Raw genomic sequence first — 17,308 nt, 5'->3', positions numbered from 1 at the left:
GGCAGGCAGGCAGGCAGGCAGGCAGGCAGGCAGGCAGGCAGGCAGGCAGGCAGGCAGGCAGGCAGGCAGGCAGGCAGGCAGGCAGGCAGGCAGGCAGGCAGGCAGGCAAACAGGCAGGACACACAGGCAGGGCACACACACACACACACACACACACACACACACACACTGTTTCTTTCTTTTTCAATCAACAGTATTACAGTATTTCTTAAGATACTATATTTCGGCAATGCGTTGTTAAGGTGAGAATAGTGTGATCCTTTCTCAAGCGTGTTGGAAATTATCTGATGAGACCAGAATAAAATGTCAACAACAATTCCCACTTGCATGTGTGTGTCCTTGTGTCTGTGTTCTTGTTCTTAATTACCGTATTTTCCGGACCAAAAGGCGCACCGGATTATAAGGCGCACCTTCAATGAACGGCCCATTTTAAAACTTTGTCCATATATAAGGTGCACCAGATTATAAAGTGCATAAAATAGAAGCTATACTGCAACAAACTGCGGTTGACTAGGGTTGCGATATGCATCCACTAGCCAATAACCAATGAGCCCTCTGTAAACAATCGCGTTTCTCAAACTATCCTATAAAATGATCAGAACTGACTAAAGTTCGATTTAACACCTTGGTACTGCTTACCTACATATGTTTCCCTTCCATATCGATCCGTAAATTTTTTACTCGAAACATTAACAGAGCAGCCGATTTTGACATGAAATAGCCTCGTGGGTATAGCAGCTATCACTATAGCATTAGCCACCTGCAAACTCCCATGAGCCTCAGCAAAGTGTAAACAATCGCGTTCCTCAAACGAGGGCTTAAAAAAAATGATCAGAACTGACTAAAGTTCGATCTAACACCTTGGTACTGCTTACCTATGTTTCCCTTCCGTATCGATCCGTAAATGTACTCGAAACATTAACAGAGCAGCCTATTTTGACATGAAATAGCCTCGTGCGTATAGCAGCTATCACTCTAGCTCAAACATGGCGAATAAAAACTCTTGAATCTTGAATATTACTTGATCATTCACACATTACTTACTTACTAGTAGTATTATCACTTCACATGTTATTTCCAGACTTGAACCCATTAGGGCGCTCTCACCCTGTGGAACAATTGGAACTGGAACTGACAATGAGTCTGAATCCATTCACTGACTTCCGAAGTCAGCCGAGTTGTTTATGTGACACAGAAGACGAAGATTTCGATATATTTAATAATTTGAGGTGACATGGATGGTTCGATGAACTTGTTATTTATATTTATTTGATATATAGTTTATATTTAGTTATATAGGCCTGTGGGGCGGCTCGGTGGCGCACTGGAAAGCATGTCCGCCTCACAGTTAGGAGGGTGAGGGTTCGATTCCACCTCCGCCCCTCCATGTGTGGAGTTTGCATGTTCTCCCCGGGCCCGCGTGGGTTTTCTCCGGGCACTCCGGTTTCCTCCCACAGCCCAAAAACATGCTTGGTAGGCCCATTGAAAACTCTAAATTGTCCCTAGGTATGAGTGGTTGTTCGTCTCTGTGTGCCCTGCGTTTGGCTGGCAACCGGTTCAGGGTGTCCCCCACCTACTGCCCGATGACAGCTGGGATAGGCTCCAGCACGCCCACGACCCCCGTGGGGACAAAGTGGTTCATAAAATGGATGGATGGATATATAGGCCTGTGGAATAATGGAACCGCAGATGACGATGAGTCTGACATCTGCGCCACACGTACTTCCGGTGCCAGCAGCGGCGTTGTTTACACAGAAGACGGAGGACACAGACGGATCGATAAACTTGTTATGGTTATTCGATATATGGTTTATATATAGTTATATAGGCCTGTGGAATAATTAGAACCGCAACTGATGTAGAGTTTGGTGTCGGCGTCACATGTAGGTACTTCCGTAGTAAGCAACGGCGTTGTTTACACAGTGGACGAAGATTTCGATGGATTCAATGATTTGGAGTGACACGGATGGTTTGAGGAACTTGTCATTTAGGTTATAGTTATTTGAATAACTGTTAATATGTTATGTCAGGCACGTTCTCGGTTCCTTGTTTGTGTTTATGTAACGTTAGCATACCATAATCGTTGAGCCTGTTGTTGCCTATCCATGTCTGTTGTTGGTGTTGTATTTTGTCAAATAAAGTTCCCCCAAAAATGTGACTTGTACTCCCGTGCAACTTATCATCCGGAAAATGCAGTACATTTGTCACCCAGTAAACTGACGTTTTTTTTTCCCCTACCGATATCTTGCCACTACTCCTGTTTTTAGTACCCACCGCTAGCCACAGTTCAAAACAACATCGGCGTAGGCTTTGAGTGTTGCATTCACGGTATCAAACACATTTTTTTCAATCTAGTGAACCGTGATAGTCTCTGCATCTCTAGAATGCAATTCAATTCAGGCAGGCTGAGATCCTCTGGGGTTGGTTCTGGGACACATGTAGTCCACGGGCCGCGAAATGAATAGCACTGGTGTCGTTCACGCGCCTGACTTCCATAGTGACGGTGTGGATATGCGTCTAAATAGTTGTTTCTCGATACGTTTTCCCAGCGATTGACTGGTAACCAGTTCGAGGTATAAGCTACCTTTTGCCGCACATGGAAAAGGCAGCTAGATATGTCGTGTTGTCTAACAGATGGCTGGGTAAACAAAAGGTGCTATGTGTGAAATGTTAATCTCTTCTCTCATGCCAGACCCAAGGTTTTATTCAGCTTACAGCAAAACAAAGGAATTATTTTCTTGTCGTAATATTGGCAGTCACTGTAATTATTGATATCTTAACAGGGATGGCATAGCATGCTTTTTTCTATTTCTCTTTGTGTCTAATGTCATTTTGCGTGGGACTCACTCTGAGCTTCCTTCCAAAGACAATGATTTTTCCTCGAGTCTGTTCCTTCCTAAACCTCCACTCCACCAGATTTTGGCCATTCTCTCCTGGAAGTGTCATGTTGCGTCGTGCCACAGTTGGGTTGGCGGCACCTGGATTTTGACAGAAAAAGATACAGCATGCCAACAATGTCACTATGAATTTCTAGTATGCTGTCGAAACCAATGTTGTGTGTAAAATAGCGAAGCTTGTGCCAAGTCAAGTCGGGTCAAGTTTATTTATATAACCCTTAATCACAGACAAGTCTCAAAGGGCTTTACATGGCCAAAGTTGACAATTATTTGCAATGTCACGGAAGTAAGACGGTGAGTTCAGTTGTATGAGTTCAGTTGTAATTTATTCTAATATCTAACCATGTACTGTACTGTACTGTACTGTACTGTACTGTACTGTACTGTACTGTACTGTACTGTACTCATTATTGTTAATCAATCGTCATACGCAAATCCATCCAAGTCCTCATCTTCTGTATCCGAATTAAACAGTTGATGATGTACGCCATTAAACATGCCAAGTTCCCTCTAGTCATTGTCTCGTCATTGTCACGTTGCTTTTCTGCAAGAATTACAGCTTTCCAGGAAGCTCTATATATCAGTATTTATTCATCACTGGTGGCGGAGGTATGTACTCTACGTATTACGTACAGTTCTCTGATTGGTTTACCGCCCTGGTCTATGTATTTTACGTACTACAATGTAATGTCCTCGGATTGGTTCATCTGGTCGACATATTACATCTACATCTTCAGACTAGAGTGTCAACAAACAGCTTAAAAACATTTTGACTCCTTTTGAAGAATTGTTTGCCATCTCCCATACTGCACACCACACACTCAGCGAGGGCTGCATCTTGTAGCACATATATGGAATGCTGGTATAGACTGATGTAGAATTGAAGACTTTTTACAAGTGAGAATACTAAAAGATATGGACAGTGTCGCAATCAGTGCATCAAAGAAAAACTACAAATACTGGGCAGGAACCTACTTGAGGTTTACCAACCATATTTCATCTGACAAGCATTTTTTGAGTGTAGCCCATGGACAACACTTGAACACACTACCATAATTTTCGGACGATAAGCCACAACTTTTTTTATCAAATTTAGAACCCTCCGGCTTGTAGTCCGGTGCGGCTTATCTTTTTCCCGTGATTTTGGTGGTGACTTGATCACTTTTGTATACTCGTAAAAAGGCTGTGGACCGATGTTGTGCGGCACCGCTTTGCTGGGCGGAGGGATATGTGACACGGTCACTGGGGAGAAAAGTGGTGTGTTGATCGCATGTCAATCCACCAGGCAAATAGTGCCGTATAATTCACACAAAGAAGAGACAGAACGAGATCAAGACGGACATTACTGAAGAAAGGAAGCTTTTATACACAAACCGTCATTATGAGGGACAAAAGAAATGCATATGATGCCGCCTTTAAGTTAAAGGCAGTCGATTTGGGCCATTGTTGATGACATCGTGTTGTGTCACCCTTTTCTTTATTTATTTCCCAGTCACGTCTACTCTGGAGCTATACGTGTAGCTCACTAGTTTGATGTAACGTAGCGCTTTGTGCATGAATAAAATTAGCATGAAAATGCATCTTGGAAAATGCTAGAAGAAATGCATAAAAGCGACGACGAAAGAGAGACTGAGAAAGTGTGTGGCAAAGGATATCTAACGCTATTCCAATCGGACTCTGAGGAGGAAGACTTTGATGGTTTCAGTGCACAGGAAGAAGATGAAGACGGCTCTTTTACTGGCTCTTTTTTTACTTTTACTGCTATGTTTTTTTAACCAACCCTGTTAGTGCTATGCTACCGTGTTGCTGCTGTGTTACCGCTGCGTCTTTTACTACTTTTAACGGTATGTTTTTTTTTAATCCAGCCCTATTAATGCTGTGTTACGTCCGTGTTGCTGCGGTATTACTGCCGCGTCACAGGCAGTGTTTGGAAAGAAATGTTAAGGTATGTTATTAAAACTTTAAAAAGGATTTCTGTGTACTGTCTTTCTTTGTAAATAACTTGCGTGCACGCTTCCGTGTTGCTGCGGTATTACTGCCGCGTCACAGTCAGCGTTTAGAAAGACATGTTTTAAGATGTCTTTAACATTTTAACATACTTTAGTATGTTATTAAAACTTTAAAAAGGCTTTCTGTGTACCATCTTTCTTTGTAAATAACTCCCATGCACATGCAGCTTAAAGTACGGTGCGGCTTACTTGTGAATTTGAAAAAAAATCTGCGATTTTTTGATGGTGCGGCTTATAAACAGGTGCAGCTCATACTCTAGAAATTACCGTATATGTAAATCATAAAGCAGCCTATACACTGTAACAGCAGGACTTCTCATTCAGTTTGTGAACTTACCTGCCAGAATATGAGGCTCAGTCTGATAATGTGTATCCATCCCATTGGCATAGATGACTCTAAGAGAATGATCATTACCCACTTGGTAGCTGTTTCGAAGCTGGTCTGGGGGGGGTAGAGGAACACGGAATTACCATAAAGATGAGATATATTTCTTAAAAAAAACCTAATTGATTCTTAAGGGTGTGGTTATAAAAGGAGACAGAAGAATGATAAGACAATTAACAAAAGGCAGCGAAAAGAGGTCAATTAATTTCCATTGCCTTATTTGAACATGCTAATGGAGCACAGAGCAGGTATTAGCATCCCGCTGCCTCTTTTAATTAGGTTTCGCTTGACCTCACAGCACTAATGGTGTGTGTTGCGTGTGTGCATGTGAGTTAATGAGCAGAAGTGATGACTAAACAAGAGGCTTTATTCCACCAACCTACAAACTAAACTAAACTACAAAATATTTTTATCATTGGTCATGGCAGATAAACATAAATGGATTCTAGATTCACCCCTCCGTGAGTCGTCACCTTATCGTGGAGGAGGTGTTTGTGCGCCCCTATGATCCAAGGAGCCATGTTGTCTGGGGCTTCATGCCCCTGGTAGGGTCACCCATGGCAAAAGGGTCCTAGGTGAGGGGCCAGACAAAGCACGGCTCACCCAAGCCCCTTATGACGAAACAGACAAATGGACTTCGTTTTCCCTCGCCCGGACGCCGGTCACCGGGGCCCCCCTCTGGAGCCAGGCCTGCAGGTGGGGCTTGAAGGCGAGCACCTGTCAGACTTGTTTACAGTGGAGATGGCGTGCTGTCAAGCTGAAGAAGGAATCCTATCGGGCCGTTTTGGCCTGGGGGGCTCCGGAGGCAGCTGACAGGTACCGGATGGCCAAGCGGAACGCGGCTTTGGCAATCCCCGAATCCGCTTGTGGACACCGGCGGTAAGGGATGCCGTCAAGCTGAAGAAGGAATCCTATTGGGCCGTTTTGGCCTGGGGGACTCCGGAGGCAGCTGACAGGTACCGGATAGCCAAGCGGAACGCGGCTTCGGCGGTTGCTGAGGCAAAAACCCGGGCGTGGGAGGAGACTTCCGGACGGCTTCGAGGAAATTCTGGTCCACCATCCGGCATCTCAGGAGGGGAAGCAGTGCACAGTCAACACTGTTTACAGTGGAGATGGCGTGCTGTCAACCTTGACTCGGGACGTCATGAGTTGGTGGGGAGAATACTTCGAAGACCTCCTCAATTCCACCGACAAGCCTTCCATTGTGGAAGCAGGGCCTGGAGACTCTGAGGCGGACTCTCCAATCTCTGGAGTCGAAGTCACTGAGGTAGTTAAAAAACTCCTCGATGGCAGGGCCCCATGGGTGGATGAGATCTGCCCGGAGTTCTTAAAGGCTCTGGATGTTGTGGGGCTGTTATGGTTCACATCCCTCTACAGCATTGCGTGGACATCGGGGATGTTGCCTCTGGATTGGCAGACTGGGGTGGTGGTTCCCCTCTTTAAGAAGGGGGACCGGAGGGTGTGTTCCAATTACAGGGGAATCACACTCCTCAGCCTCCCTGGTAAGGTCTATTCAGGGGTGCTGGAGAGGAAGGTCCGTCGGGAGGTCAAACCTCGGATTCAGGAGGAGCAGTGTGGCTTTCGTCCTGGCCGTGGAACAGTGGACCAGCTCTACACCCTCAGCAGGATCCTTGAGTGTGCATTGGAGTTCGCCCAACCAGTCCACGTGTTTTGTGGACTTGGAGAAGGCGTTCAACCGTGCCTCTCGGGAGAATCTGTGGAGCGTGCTTCGGGAGTATGGAGTGCCGAGCCAACTGATAAGGCCGGTTTGGTCCCTGTATCACCAATCCCAGAGTTTGGTCCGCATTTCCGGCAGTAAGTAAGTTCGTTTCCAGTGAGGATTGGACTCCACCAAGGCTGACCTTTGTCACCGATTGTGTTCATAATTTTTATGGACAGAATTTCTACGCGCAGCCGAGGCGTTGAGGGGGTTCGGTTTGGGGACCTCAGCATCACGTCTGATTGCAGATGATGTGGTGCTGTTGGCTTCTTCAGGCCGTGATCTCCAGCTCTAACTGGAGCGGTTCGCAGCTGAGTGTGAAGCGGTCGGGATGAGGGTCAGCACCTCCGATTTGGAGATTCTTCGATACAAAGAATAGCGCCACAAAATTTCAAACCATAACAAATGAGTATTATGCATGGCAAAATGTCTTTTTATTCCGATGTGCTGTTTTTAAAATCAAAGAAAATGTGTTAGAAAGAAAGAAAATATGTAAGTTGAAAGAAGCGAGTGCACTTTACCAAATGCGTTGTGCCTGTCACAATCCAAGACACTGGATTGAGTAGAAATGGCACTGCAGGTAACCAATGTTACCATGGTCCTCGGTCGAAAAAGGGTGGAATGCCCTCTCCAGATCGGGGATTAGATCCTGCCCCAAGTGGAGGAGTTCAAGTATGTTGGGGTCTTGTTCACGAGTGAGATTAAAGATTCAAGAATTTTTATTCGCCCCTCCGTGAGTCGTCACCTTATCATGGTGGAGGGGTTTGCGTGCCCCTATGATCCTAGGAGCCATGTTGTCTGGGGCTTCATGCCCCTGGTAGGGTCACCCATGGCAGAAGGGTCCTAGGTGAGGGGCCAGACAAAGCACGGCTTAGAAGACCCCTGATGATGATTACGATAAATGGACGTTGTTTTCCCTCGCCCGGACGCGGGTCACCGGGGCCCCTCTCTGGAGCCAGGCCTGGAGGTGGGGCTCAAAGGCGAGCGCCTGGTGGCCGGGCCTTCGCTCATGGGGTCCGGTCGGGCATAGCCCGAAAAGAAGACGTGGGTCCCCCTTTCAATGGGGTCACCACCTATAGGAGGGGCCAAAGGGGTCGGGTGCATAGTGAGCTGGGCAAAGGCCAAAGGCGGGGACCTTGGCGGTCCGATCCCCGGCTGCAGAAACTGGCTCTAGGGACATGGAATGTCACCTCTCTGGCTGGAAAGGAGCCCGAGCTGGTGTGTGAGGCAGAAAGGTTCCGACTAGATATAGTCGGCCTTGCCTCCACACATAGTTTGGGCTCTGGTACAAGTCCTCTCGAGAGGGGCTGGACTCTCTTCCACTCTGGAGTTGCCCACGGTGAGAGGCGTCGAACAGGTGTTGGCATACTTATTGCCCCCCGGCTGGGCGCCTGCACATTGGGGTTCACCCCGGTGAGCGAAAGGGTAGCCTCCCTCCGCCTTCGGGTGGGGGGACGGGTCCTGACTGTGTTCTGTGTTTATGCACCGAACGGCAGCTCAGAGTACCCACCCTTCTTAGAGTCCCTGGAGGAAGTGCTGGAGAGCGCTCCTTCTGGGGACTCCATCGTTCTACTGGGTGACTTCAATGCTCACGTGGGCAATGACAGTGAGACCTGGAAGGGCGTGATTGGGAGGAACGGCCCCCCCGATCTGAACCCGAGCGGTGTTCTATTATTGGAATTCTGTGCTCGACACGGATTTTCTATAATGAACACCATGTTCAAGCATAAGGGTGTCCATGTGTGCACTTGGCACCAGGACACCCTAGGCCGCAGTTCGTTGATCGACCTTGTAGTCGTGTCATCGGATTTGCGGCCGCATGTTTTGGACACTCGGGTGAAGAGAGGGGCGGAGCTGTCAACTGATCACCACCTGGTGGTGGGTTGGCTCCGATGGTGGGGGAAGATGCCGGTCCGACCTGGCAGGCCCAAACGCTCTGTGAGGGTCTGCTGGGAACGTCTGTCAGAATCCCCTGTCAGGAAGAGCTTCAACTTCCACCTCCGGCAGAGCTTTTTCCACGTCCGAGGGAGGCGGGGGACATTGAGTCCGAGTGGACCTTGTTCCGCGCCTCCACTGTTGAGGCAGCCGACCGGAGCTGTGGCCGTAAGGTTGTTGGTGCCTGTCGTGGCGGCAATCCCCGAACCCGGTGGTGGACACCGGCGGTAAGGGATGCCGTCAAGCTGAAGAAGGAGTCCTATAGGGCCTTTTTGGCCTGCGGGACTCCGGAGGCAGCTGACAGGTACCGGATGGCCAAGCGGAACGCGGCTTCGGCGGTTGCTGAGGCAAAAACTCGGGCGTGGGAGGAGTTTGGCGAGGCCATGGAGAATGACTTCCGGACGGCTTCGAGGAAATTCTGGTCCACCATCCGGCGTCTCAGGAAGGGGAAGCAGTGCACGGTCAACACTGTTTACAGTGGAGATGGTGTGCTGCTGACCTCGACTCGGGATGTCGTGAGTCGGTGGGGGGAATACTTCGAAGACCTCCTCAATTCCACCGACACGCCTTCCATTGTGGAAGCAGGGCCTGGGGACTCTGAGGCGGACTCTCCAATCTCGGAGGTCGAAGTCACTGAGGTAGTCAAAAAACTCCTCGGTGGCAAGGCCCCGGGGGTGGATGAGATCCGCCCGGAGTTCTTAAAGGCTCTGGATGTTGTGGGGCTGTCATGGCTGACACGCCTCTACAACATTGCGTGGACATCGGGGACGGTGCCTCTGGATTGGCAGACTGGGGTGGTGGTTCCCCTCTTTAAGAAGGGGGACCGGAGGGTGTGTTCCAATTACAGGGGAATCACACTCCTCAGCCTCCCTGGTAAGGTCTATTCAGGGGTGCTGGAGAGGAGGATCCGTCGGGAGGTCGAACCTCGGATTCAGGAGGAGCAGTGTGGCTTTCGTCCTGGCCGTGGAACAGTGGACCAGCTCTACACCCTCGGCAGGATCCTCGAGGGTGCATGGGAGTTCGCCCAACCAGTCCACATGTGTTTTGTGGACTTGGAGAAGGCGTTCGACCGTGTCCCTCGGGAGGTTCTCTGGGGGGTGCTTCGGGAGTACGGGGTGCCGAGCCAACTGATAAGGGCGGTTCGGTCCCTGTATCACCGATGCCAGAGTTTGGTCCGCATTTCCGGCAGTAAGTCGGATTCGTTCCCAGTGAGGGTTGGACTCCGCCAAGGCTGCCCTTTGTCACCGATTCTGTTCATAATTTTTATGGACAGAATTTCTAGGCGCAGCCGAGGCGTTGAGGGGGTCCGGTTTGGGGACCTCAGCATCGCGTCACTGCTTTTTGCAGATGACGTGGTGCTGTTGGCTTCTTCAGTCCGTGATCTCCAGCTCTCACTGGAGCGGTTCGCAGCCGAGTGTGAAGCGGTCGGGATGAGGGTCAGTACCTCCAAATCCGAGTCGATGGTCCTCGGTCGGAAAAGGGTGGAATGCCCTCTCCGGATCGGGGATGAGATCCTGCCCCAAGTGGAGGAGTTCAAGTATCTTGGGGTCTTGTTCACGAGCGAGGGCAGGATGGAGCGCGAGATCGACAGGCGGATCGGTGCAGCGTCGGCAGTAATGCGGACTCTGTACCGGTCCGTCGTGGTGAAGAGAGAGCTGAGCCAAAAGGCAAAGCTCTCGATTTACCGGTCGATCTACGCTCCTACCCTCACCTATGGTCACGAGCTATGGGTCGTGACCGAAACAACGAGATCCAGGATACAAGCGGCTGAAATGAGTTTCCTCCGCAGGGTGTCCGGGCTCTCCCTTAGAGATAGGGTGAGAAGCTCGGTCATCCGGGAGAGACTCGGAGTAGAGCCGCTGCTCCTCCACGTTGAGAGGAGCCAGATGAGGTGGCTCGGGCATCTCATCAGGATGCCTCCTGGACGCCTCCCTGGGGAGGTGTTCCGGGCATGTCCCACCGGTAGGAGACCCCGGGGTCGACCCAGGACGCGCTGGAGAGACTACGTCTCTCGGCTGGCCTGGGAACGCCTTGGGATCCCCCGGGATGAGCTGGAGGAAGTGGCTGGGGAGAGGGAGGTCTGGGAGTCCCTCCTAAAGCTGCTGCCCCCGCGACCCGACCCTGGATAAGCGGAAGAAGATGAAGATGAATGATGAATGATGAATTTTTATTCGCCATGTTTGAGCGTGCCAAACAAGGAATTTGACTTCGGTACGTCACAGCCTTTGTTCACTATTTAGGTGACTAACAACACTCAGGACATGTGAAAATGACAAATGACAAATATTGTCAGCCATCCCCTTATCTTAAACTCCCATGAGGGCAAGGAAAAACTCAAAACTCCAACTAAGGGAAATGAGAAACCTTGAGAAGAGACCACAGATGGGAGGGTCCCTCTTCCAGGATGACCAGGCTGCAATGGATGCAGAGAAGACACATAGTACAAACAGTGTAGACAATCCAAAAAGGTGTGGAGAGCAGGATGTTATTGCACAGCAATGACTCTGAGACTCTAAGAGTGGTGTGAGTTCATCAGAGCAACAGCATGGGGGAAGAGGCTGTCTCTGTGTCTGCTGGTTTTGGCGTACAGAGCTCTATAACGCCGTCCGGAGGGGAGTACTTCAAACAGACTGTAACCTGGGTGAGAAGGGTCTGTAGAGATGTTGCTTGCACGTTTCCTGGTCCTGGACAGGTACAAGTCTTGGATAGATGGGAGGTTGATTCCAATGATCTTTTCTGCAGTGAGGGCAGGTTGGAGCGCGAGATCGACAGGCGGATCGGTGCAGCATCGGCAGTCATGCGGAGTCTGTACCGGTCCGTTGTGGTGAAGAGAGAGCTGAGCCAAAAGGGAAAGCTCCCGATTTACCGGTCAATCTATGCTCCTAGCCTCACCTATGGTCACAAGCTATTGGTCGTGACCGAAAGAACGAGATCCAGGATACAAGTGGCTGAAATGAGTTTCTTCCGCAGGGTGTCCGGGCTCTCCCTTAGAGATAGGGTGAGAAGCTCGGTCATCCGGGAGAGACTCTGAGTAGAGCTGCTACTTCTCCACGTTGAGAGGAGCCAGATGAGGTTGCTCGGGCATCTCATCAGGAGGCCTCCTGGACGCCTCTCCGGGCATGTCCCACCGGTAGGAGACCCCGGGGACGACCCAGGACGCGCTGGAGAAGCTATGTCTCTCAGCTGGTTTGGGAACACCTTGGGATCCCCGGGGTGAGCTGGATAAAGTGGCTGGGGAGGCGGAAGTCTGGGAGTCCCTCCTAAAGCTGCTGCCCCCACGACCCGACCCCGAATAAGGGGAAGAAGATGGATGGATGGATTCTACATTCAGAGAGTGATGTAAAAAAGTAGCGCTCATTCGATGGGCAGGGTTGTCTTAAGACAAGGGATTTGACAGATGGTGATGAGTTTTGGAGACGAAGGAAATGGATGTGCCAAACGCTTATTTCCAAAAGAGAGAGGAGCACAGGATGACAGGCAAGAGTGACAGCAGTCACACTCAGGTGGACTGTTTTGTATGTAGTTGATGAAATCTGAGAGAGATTTGATGTTGTTCATTGGTGACAAGAAAGACCACATTCAGACATCATCAGATGATAGTACATGAGATGATTATGGTGGTGGGGAAAAAGGAAGAGTGTTAATAGGGGTAGACCTGAAGACCGAATGATGAAGGTTAACAAAGAAGACATTTTATGAGTCAAGAAAGGTTTTGTGTTGTCTTGATGAGCTTGCAGATGATTGAGCTGATATAGCAGGAGTAATTTGGGAGATCAGTAGGAAATTATTTGATGTTTTTCTGGGCAGACATAAGAAGATAATGAACACCAAACAAAGTTATTCAGAAGTGTTGAGAAGAAGAGGATGATGAAGAAGGGATTTGGTAGAAAGAGGAGTGAGGACCACAGACAGGAGTTAAAGAAGAGGACATCAAAGTAGAAGAGCCCACAGAAAGTACAGTATATGAGTTGTATGAGAGCTTGGACGCAAAGGAAGGAGGGACAGAATTGTACAGATTGATGACGCAGAGGGCTCAAGCTGGGAAGGCTTAATACACTCCAAAAAGTGGACATTTGTGAGCAACAGTTGTGTTAAATCTATGCCCAGAGAATAGAAACCCTGCCACAGTCTAATCAACTGGCACGTAAACGAGTAAGTTCCGAGAAATTGGCCATTTCTCAATAAGCGTGCTCATCTGTTCTTACGTCATTTTGATATCCTGAAATGTCTTCAGTGGCGGCACAAGTACTGTTCCAATTGAAAGTATGAATATACCAAGAACGCATGGAATACGCAAATGTTGTTTTTGTCAGATAGCTTGAACCAAGGAAGCATTGGTTAGTTCTTGGAATGGCTTGGCGAGGGAAATATCCCATGGTGCATTTCATGCTACTATCACAGAAACATGTCACAGACGGAGGGGAAACTGAAAAGTACATAGCTGTTCCAATTTATAAAGAAACTCTCCTTCTTTGGAAAAAAGTTCTTATGTGCTTAGGAAGACCATACTTGGTGTGTTCACAGGACCGTTCTCAGCGTTCTTCAATTTGAGATGGTCCTTGTTTACCTGCTTGTTCGGTTCAATAGAAGCACCTGTGGCACTAAAGCCAAACTAAGGCAGGGTTTTTACATTGTGGACTTGGATTTGATACCTCTCGACATGTGAAAATTGTAAAGTGGTTTCATGCCAACAAAGAGCACCACATGGAACAGTGGGATATCAGTTAAAGGACCTGCCGGCTAGGAGATAGTAAGAGATTTATGGATATGGTGACTTGCAGATAGCTTTATTTGCAGCTGCAGATCGAGAACAACAATGTGGGATGGAAGCGGGCGATTTGTGTTCAGAACAAAACGAAAGAAACTTCTGTATTCACTTCAATATTTTAGTCCAAAGGGATATTCTTATCTTAATTTGTAATACCACCTGATTACAGTTGAAAATATTAAAAGATGTATTCCTAAAATCCTACCTTTACATGATATTTTTATGACTTTTTTTATAGTCCACAATTAATTGAATTATATTGCCTAAAATGCAACATACTCTAATCGTTCATTGTTTACAAAGCTCATAGGACAGCTCATAGAACTTTGTAGACTAGCTGCATACTGAACCAGTGTGAGATTAAATCATAAATAATGTATATGTATCGATGCAGGGGAACACTTCATGTGTCAATGGTGCTGAATAACTTATTACGTCCCAATCAATACTGCCCTGCTGTGTTTGTCTCACACTCTGGGTAGACATAATGTGAACTAAAACAAATTACTGCTGGCCACACATGACCTTGGTTAAACTGGCTCATTAGTTCATATTGAACCAGGGTATGCAAAATATATGATTTGCCTCCTTGTTCAAGCATAACATGACATACTGTGTAATGTTGGCAAATTAACAAGTGTTTTTAAAGCAAAACCTACCCTACAATTTGAGAAAATCTAAGGTGTTGTATATGAAAGTAAGTGGGTTAGGGTTAGTATTTAGTAGTAAGTGCGAGGGAGGCAAAATGGATTTTGGTACGTTATAGTAGTTTACAGCAAAACGAAGCAGAAAAGAAGTAGGGTACAAAATGTTTCATGTGAAGCTTGTATTGTTACTGTTATTTCTCTTAAATATTTTAAGTGACTTTTCCGATTATTTTCAGCTTTTTGTCGATAATGTATTATAGTATTCTGTCATTGTCATCATTAAATGCAAAAAAGAATACTGCTCAATACAGATAATGAAAGCAATTCTGAAATATCCTCCTACATGCCATTACTAAGAATGATTAAATACTTGCCAAGTTATCCATCCATTTTCTGTACTGCTTGTCCCCACTGAGGTCGCTAGCGTGCTGGAGCCTATCCCAGCAGTCATCGAGCAGTAGGCGGGGGACACCCTTAATCGGTTGCCAGCCAATTGCAAGGCAGACAAAGACGAACAATCACCCACACTCATACCTATGGGCAATTTGGAGTGCTCAATCAGCCCACCATGCATGTTTTTGGGAAGTGGGAGGAAATCAAAGTGGTGGGAGGAAACGCCATGCATGCATGGGGAGAACATGCAAACCCCATACAGGGAGAGCCTGAGATGGAATCCTGAACTGTGGGGCGGATGTGCTAACCAGTGCACCAATGTGCTAACCGGTGCACCACCGTGCCACCTACTTGCCAAGTTATGTTATTTTAATTCAACCAATTACCTCAGTTAAAGACAGCACATGTGTTCAAACTTAATGCAGTACAATACACATGATTTAAGACTGCAACACCAAGCTCTCAAATCTAAGCTCTTACCCTGCACCAGAGTGTAGAATGAGTCTATAGATGACAGGTTAGTCGTTATGGAAACATCCTCGTCCCTCCCTGACGTCTCAATATCCACAGCAACTGCCCCTGATGACATGTCGCCGTGGAGATTGGTAACCATGCCAGTGGGGAAGGTTACATTAGTCAAACGACCCTCACCGTCATAACTGTAGGTAAAGTGAACAGGAAAAGGGGTGGGTAATTGAGATATATCAAATGAGTTTCCATAATATAAAAATATCCATGGACACAGCAGGAGGCAATGGTTGGAAACTAATGAAATTACACGAGTCGTATTTAGAGCAAATCTATACAGTTTTTTCTTGTGATCACCACAAATAAAAATAAAAATATATACTTACTCATAAAAAGTAGTCCACCCAATTTGGATGCTTTTGGTCGCTAGTAAGCCACTGTTGCCATGGTAACTAAACAAGACCAGCTCTTGACCCTGGGATGTGAGAGACTTCAGACCCCCATTTGTTCCGATGGTCAGCCAGATGACCTATACATAGAAGCGTGGGCACGGCATACATGGGGTTTGTGTACAATCTCTTGATAGTTTTATGGCCAGATACAACACCCTACTGATATTTCGAAAGACAGCTCAGTAGTTTATCTTTGTGTTAGGTCTTAACTCACCTGATTGTCTGGCGCAACCACACGTACAGGCATCCTGTTGGTATCTCTACGTATACGGAGGGTGTTACCGCTGCTGTCAGTCACTGCTGTTAAATCCTCCTCATTGCTTAAAAAAAAAAAAAACATCAACATGGTATATTATGTTACTGACGGGGAAGGATGGGGAGTAAAAGCTTACAAATCTCATATCCCACACCAACCTGTAGCTAAAATTGTATTTATAGTCCCCAGTGACTAGGGATAGTGTGAATTGGTGTGTTCCATTCAAGTCAAACACATAGAGCTCCTGGGAGGCTGGAGAGGCCACTTCATAATAGCTGGGACCAGATGCTAAAGAGCCTGAGGACACACACACACACACACACACACGCACACACACACACACACACACACACACACACACACACACACACACACACACCACACCACACACACACACACACACACAACACACACACACACACACACACACACACACATCAAAGTGTTTATTTTGAACCCTTGACCTGAGTCATTGGTTAATGCACAACACTATTTGGATGAAAAATGCTTACACACATTAGAGGTAACATGTTTACCTAATGGCACCCATCGTTGTGCTAAGTTGGACTGTAATTGTCCAGTCAATAAATTAAATTCAATTAAATTGTATACCAGTAAGTGGTTGGTTCCGCCGGATTGCTCGAATGCGAATATTCCCTAGATCGGCCACGTATAGTGTCCCATCCGGGGATACCACCAAAGAGGAAGGACAATTAAGTCTTGCATCTTTTGCATAACCATCTCCTGTTTGGTAACAGTCACAGTTGGCATCATTCTGTAGCAAATAAATCAGACAGGATGTGAGACAGATGATCATCATTAACATTATAACTAAAGCTTTTGGAAATTACATTGTACAGCAATCTAGATATGAAATGAGAAATTGGGTGATTTAAGTACCTTGCAGTCACAATCAGATGGTGCTCCGGCAACATAAAAAATTTCTCCATCAGTTGAGACCTAGGAACAAGTAGTTAAAATAGTGGGGGAAATCAAAGTCTACGTGGACCAATATCTGAGAGATTAAAACATTTTTTAGCGATAGTGTCAACCTGGGGAAGGTTCACAGGGCCCTCCAAAATGCTTAGGACCACCATATAATGCCCTCCACCCCACAGGTTGAAGATTACCTGTCGAATGCGATGGATTTTTTTCTCATCTGTCTCTGTGATGTACAGAATGCCATTGTAGGACAAAGAAATGGCTGTTGCTCCCTCTAGCATGGTCTGAACAGCTTTTTTTCCCATAGTGTATTCAATACCAGGTACTTGGCAGTGCATGGGACGGCCTGCCACGATACGAACCTGAACACACACCCAAACAGTATTCCTTAATGACATAGTTAATTACTGTAATTTTCGGACTATAAGTCGCTCCG

At 47.2% G+C, this 17,308-nt stretch overlaps 1 protein-coding gene across 5 annotated transcripts in view; it reads right to left on the bottom strand.

Moving 5' to 3' along the window:
• Positions 1–17,308, bottom strand: part of tenm3 (teneurin transmembrane protein 3) — a 329,857-nt gene that overhangs the window by 41,921 nt on the left and 270,628 nt on the right. For all 5 annotated transcript variants that reach the window (XM_085911853.1, XM_085911849.1, XM_085911850.1 and 2 more), the window contains 9 exons: positions 17,061–17,234; positions 16,831–16,890; positions 16,543–16,705; positions 16,089–16,227; positions 15,889–15,994; positions 15,609–15,751; positions 15,235–15,413; positions 5,244–5,348; positions 2,848–2,978 (listed from right to left, as the gene is read on the bottom strand). In XM_085911853.1, coding sequence (XP_085767979.1) covers positions 2,848–2,978; positions 5,244–5,348; positions 15,235–15,413; positions 15,609–15,751; positions 15,889–15,994; positions 16,089–16,227; positions 16,543–16,705; positions 16,831–16,890; positions 17,061–17,234 — 1,200 coding nt within the window. The remainder of the gene's footprint in view (positions 1–2,847; positions 2,979–5,243; positions 5,349–15,234; positions 15,414–15,608; positions 15,752–15,888; positions 15,995–16,088; positions 16,228–16,542; positions 16,706–16,830; positions 16,891–17,060; positions 17,235–17,308) is intronic.

Source organism: Syngnathus leptorhynchus, chromosome 5 (assembly GCF_054491065.1).
Source record: "Syngnathus leptorhynchus isolate UIUO chromosome 5, UIUO_Slep, whole genome shotgun sequence".
In the NCBI taxonomy this organism is placed as follows: Eukaryota; Metazoa; Chordata; class Actinopteri; order Syngnathiformes; family Syngnathidae; genus Syngnathus; species Syngnathus leptorhynchus.
The sequence above is the reverse complement of the archived record's forward strand: the minus strand, read 5'-3'. Positions and strand labels throughout refer to the sequence as shown.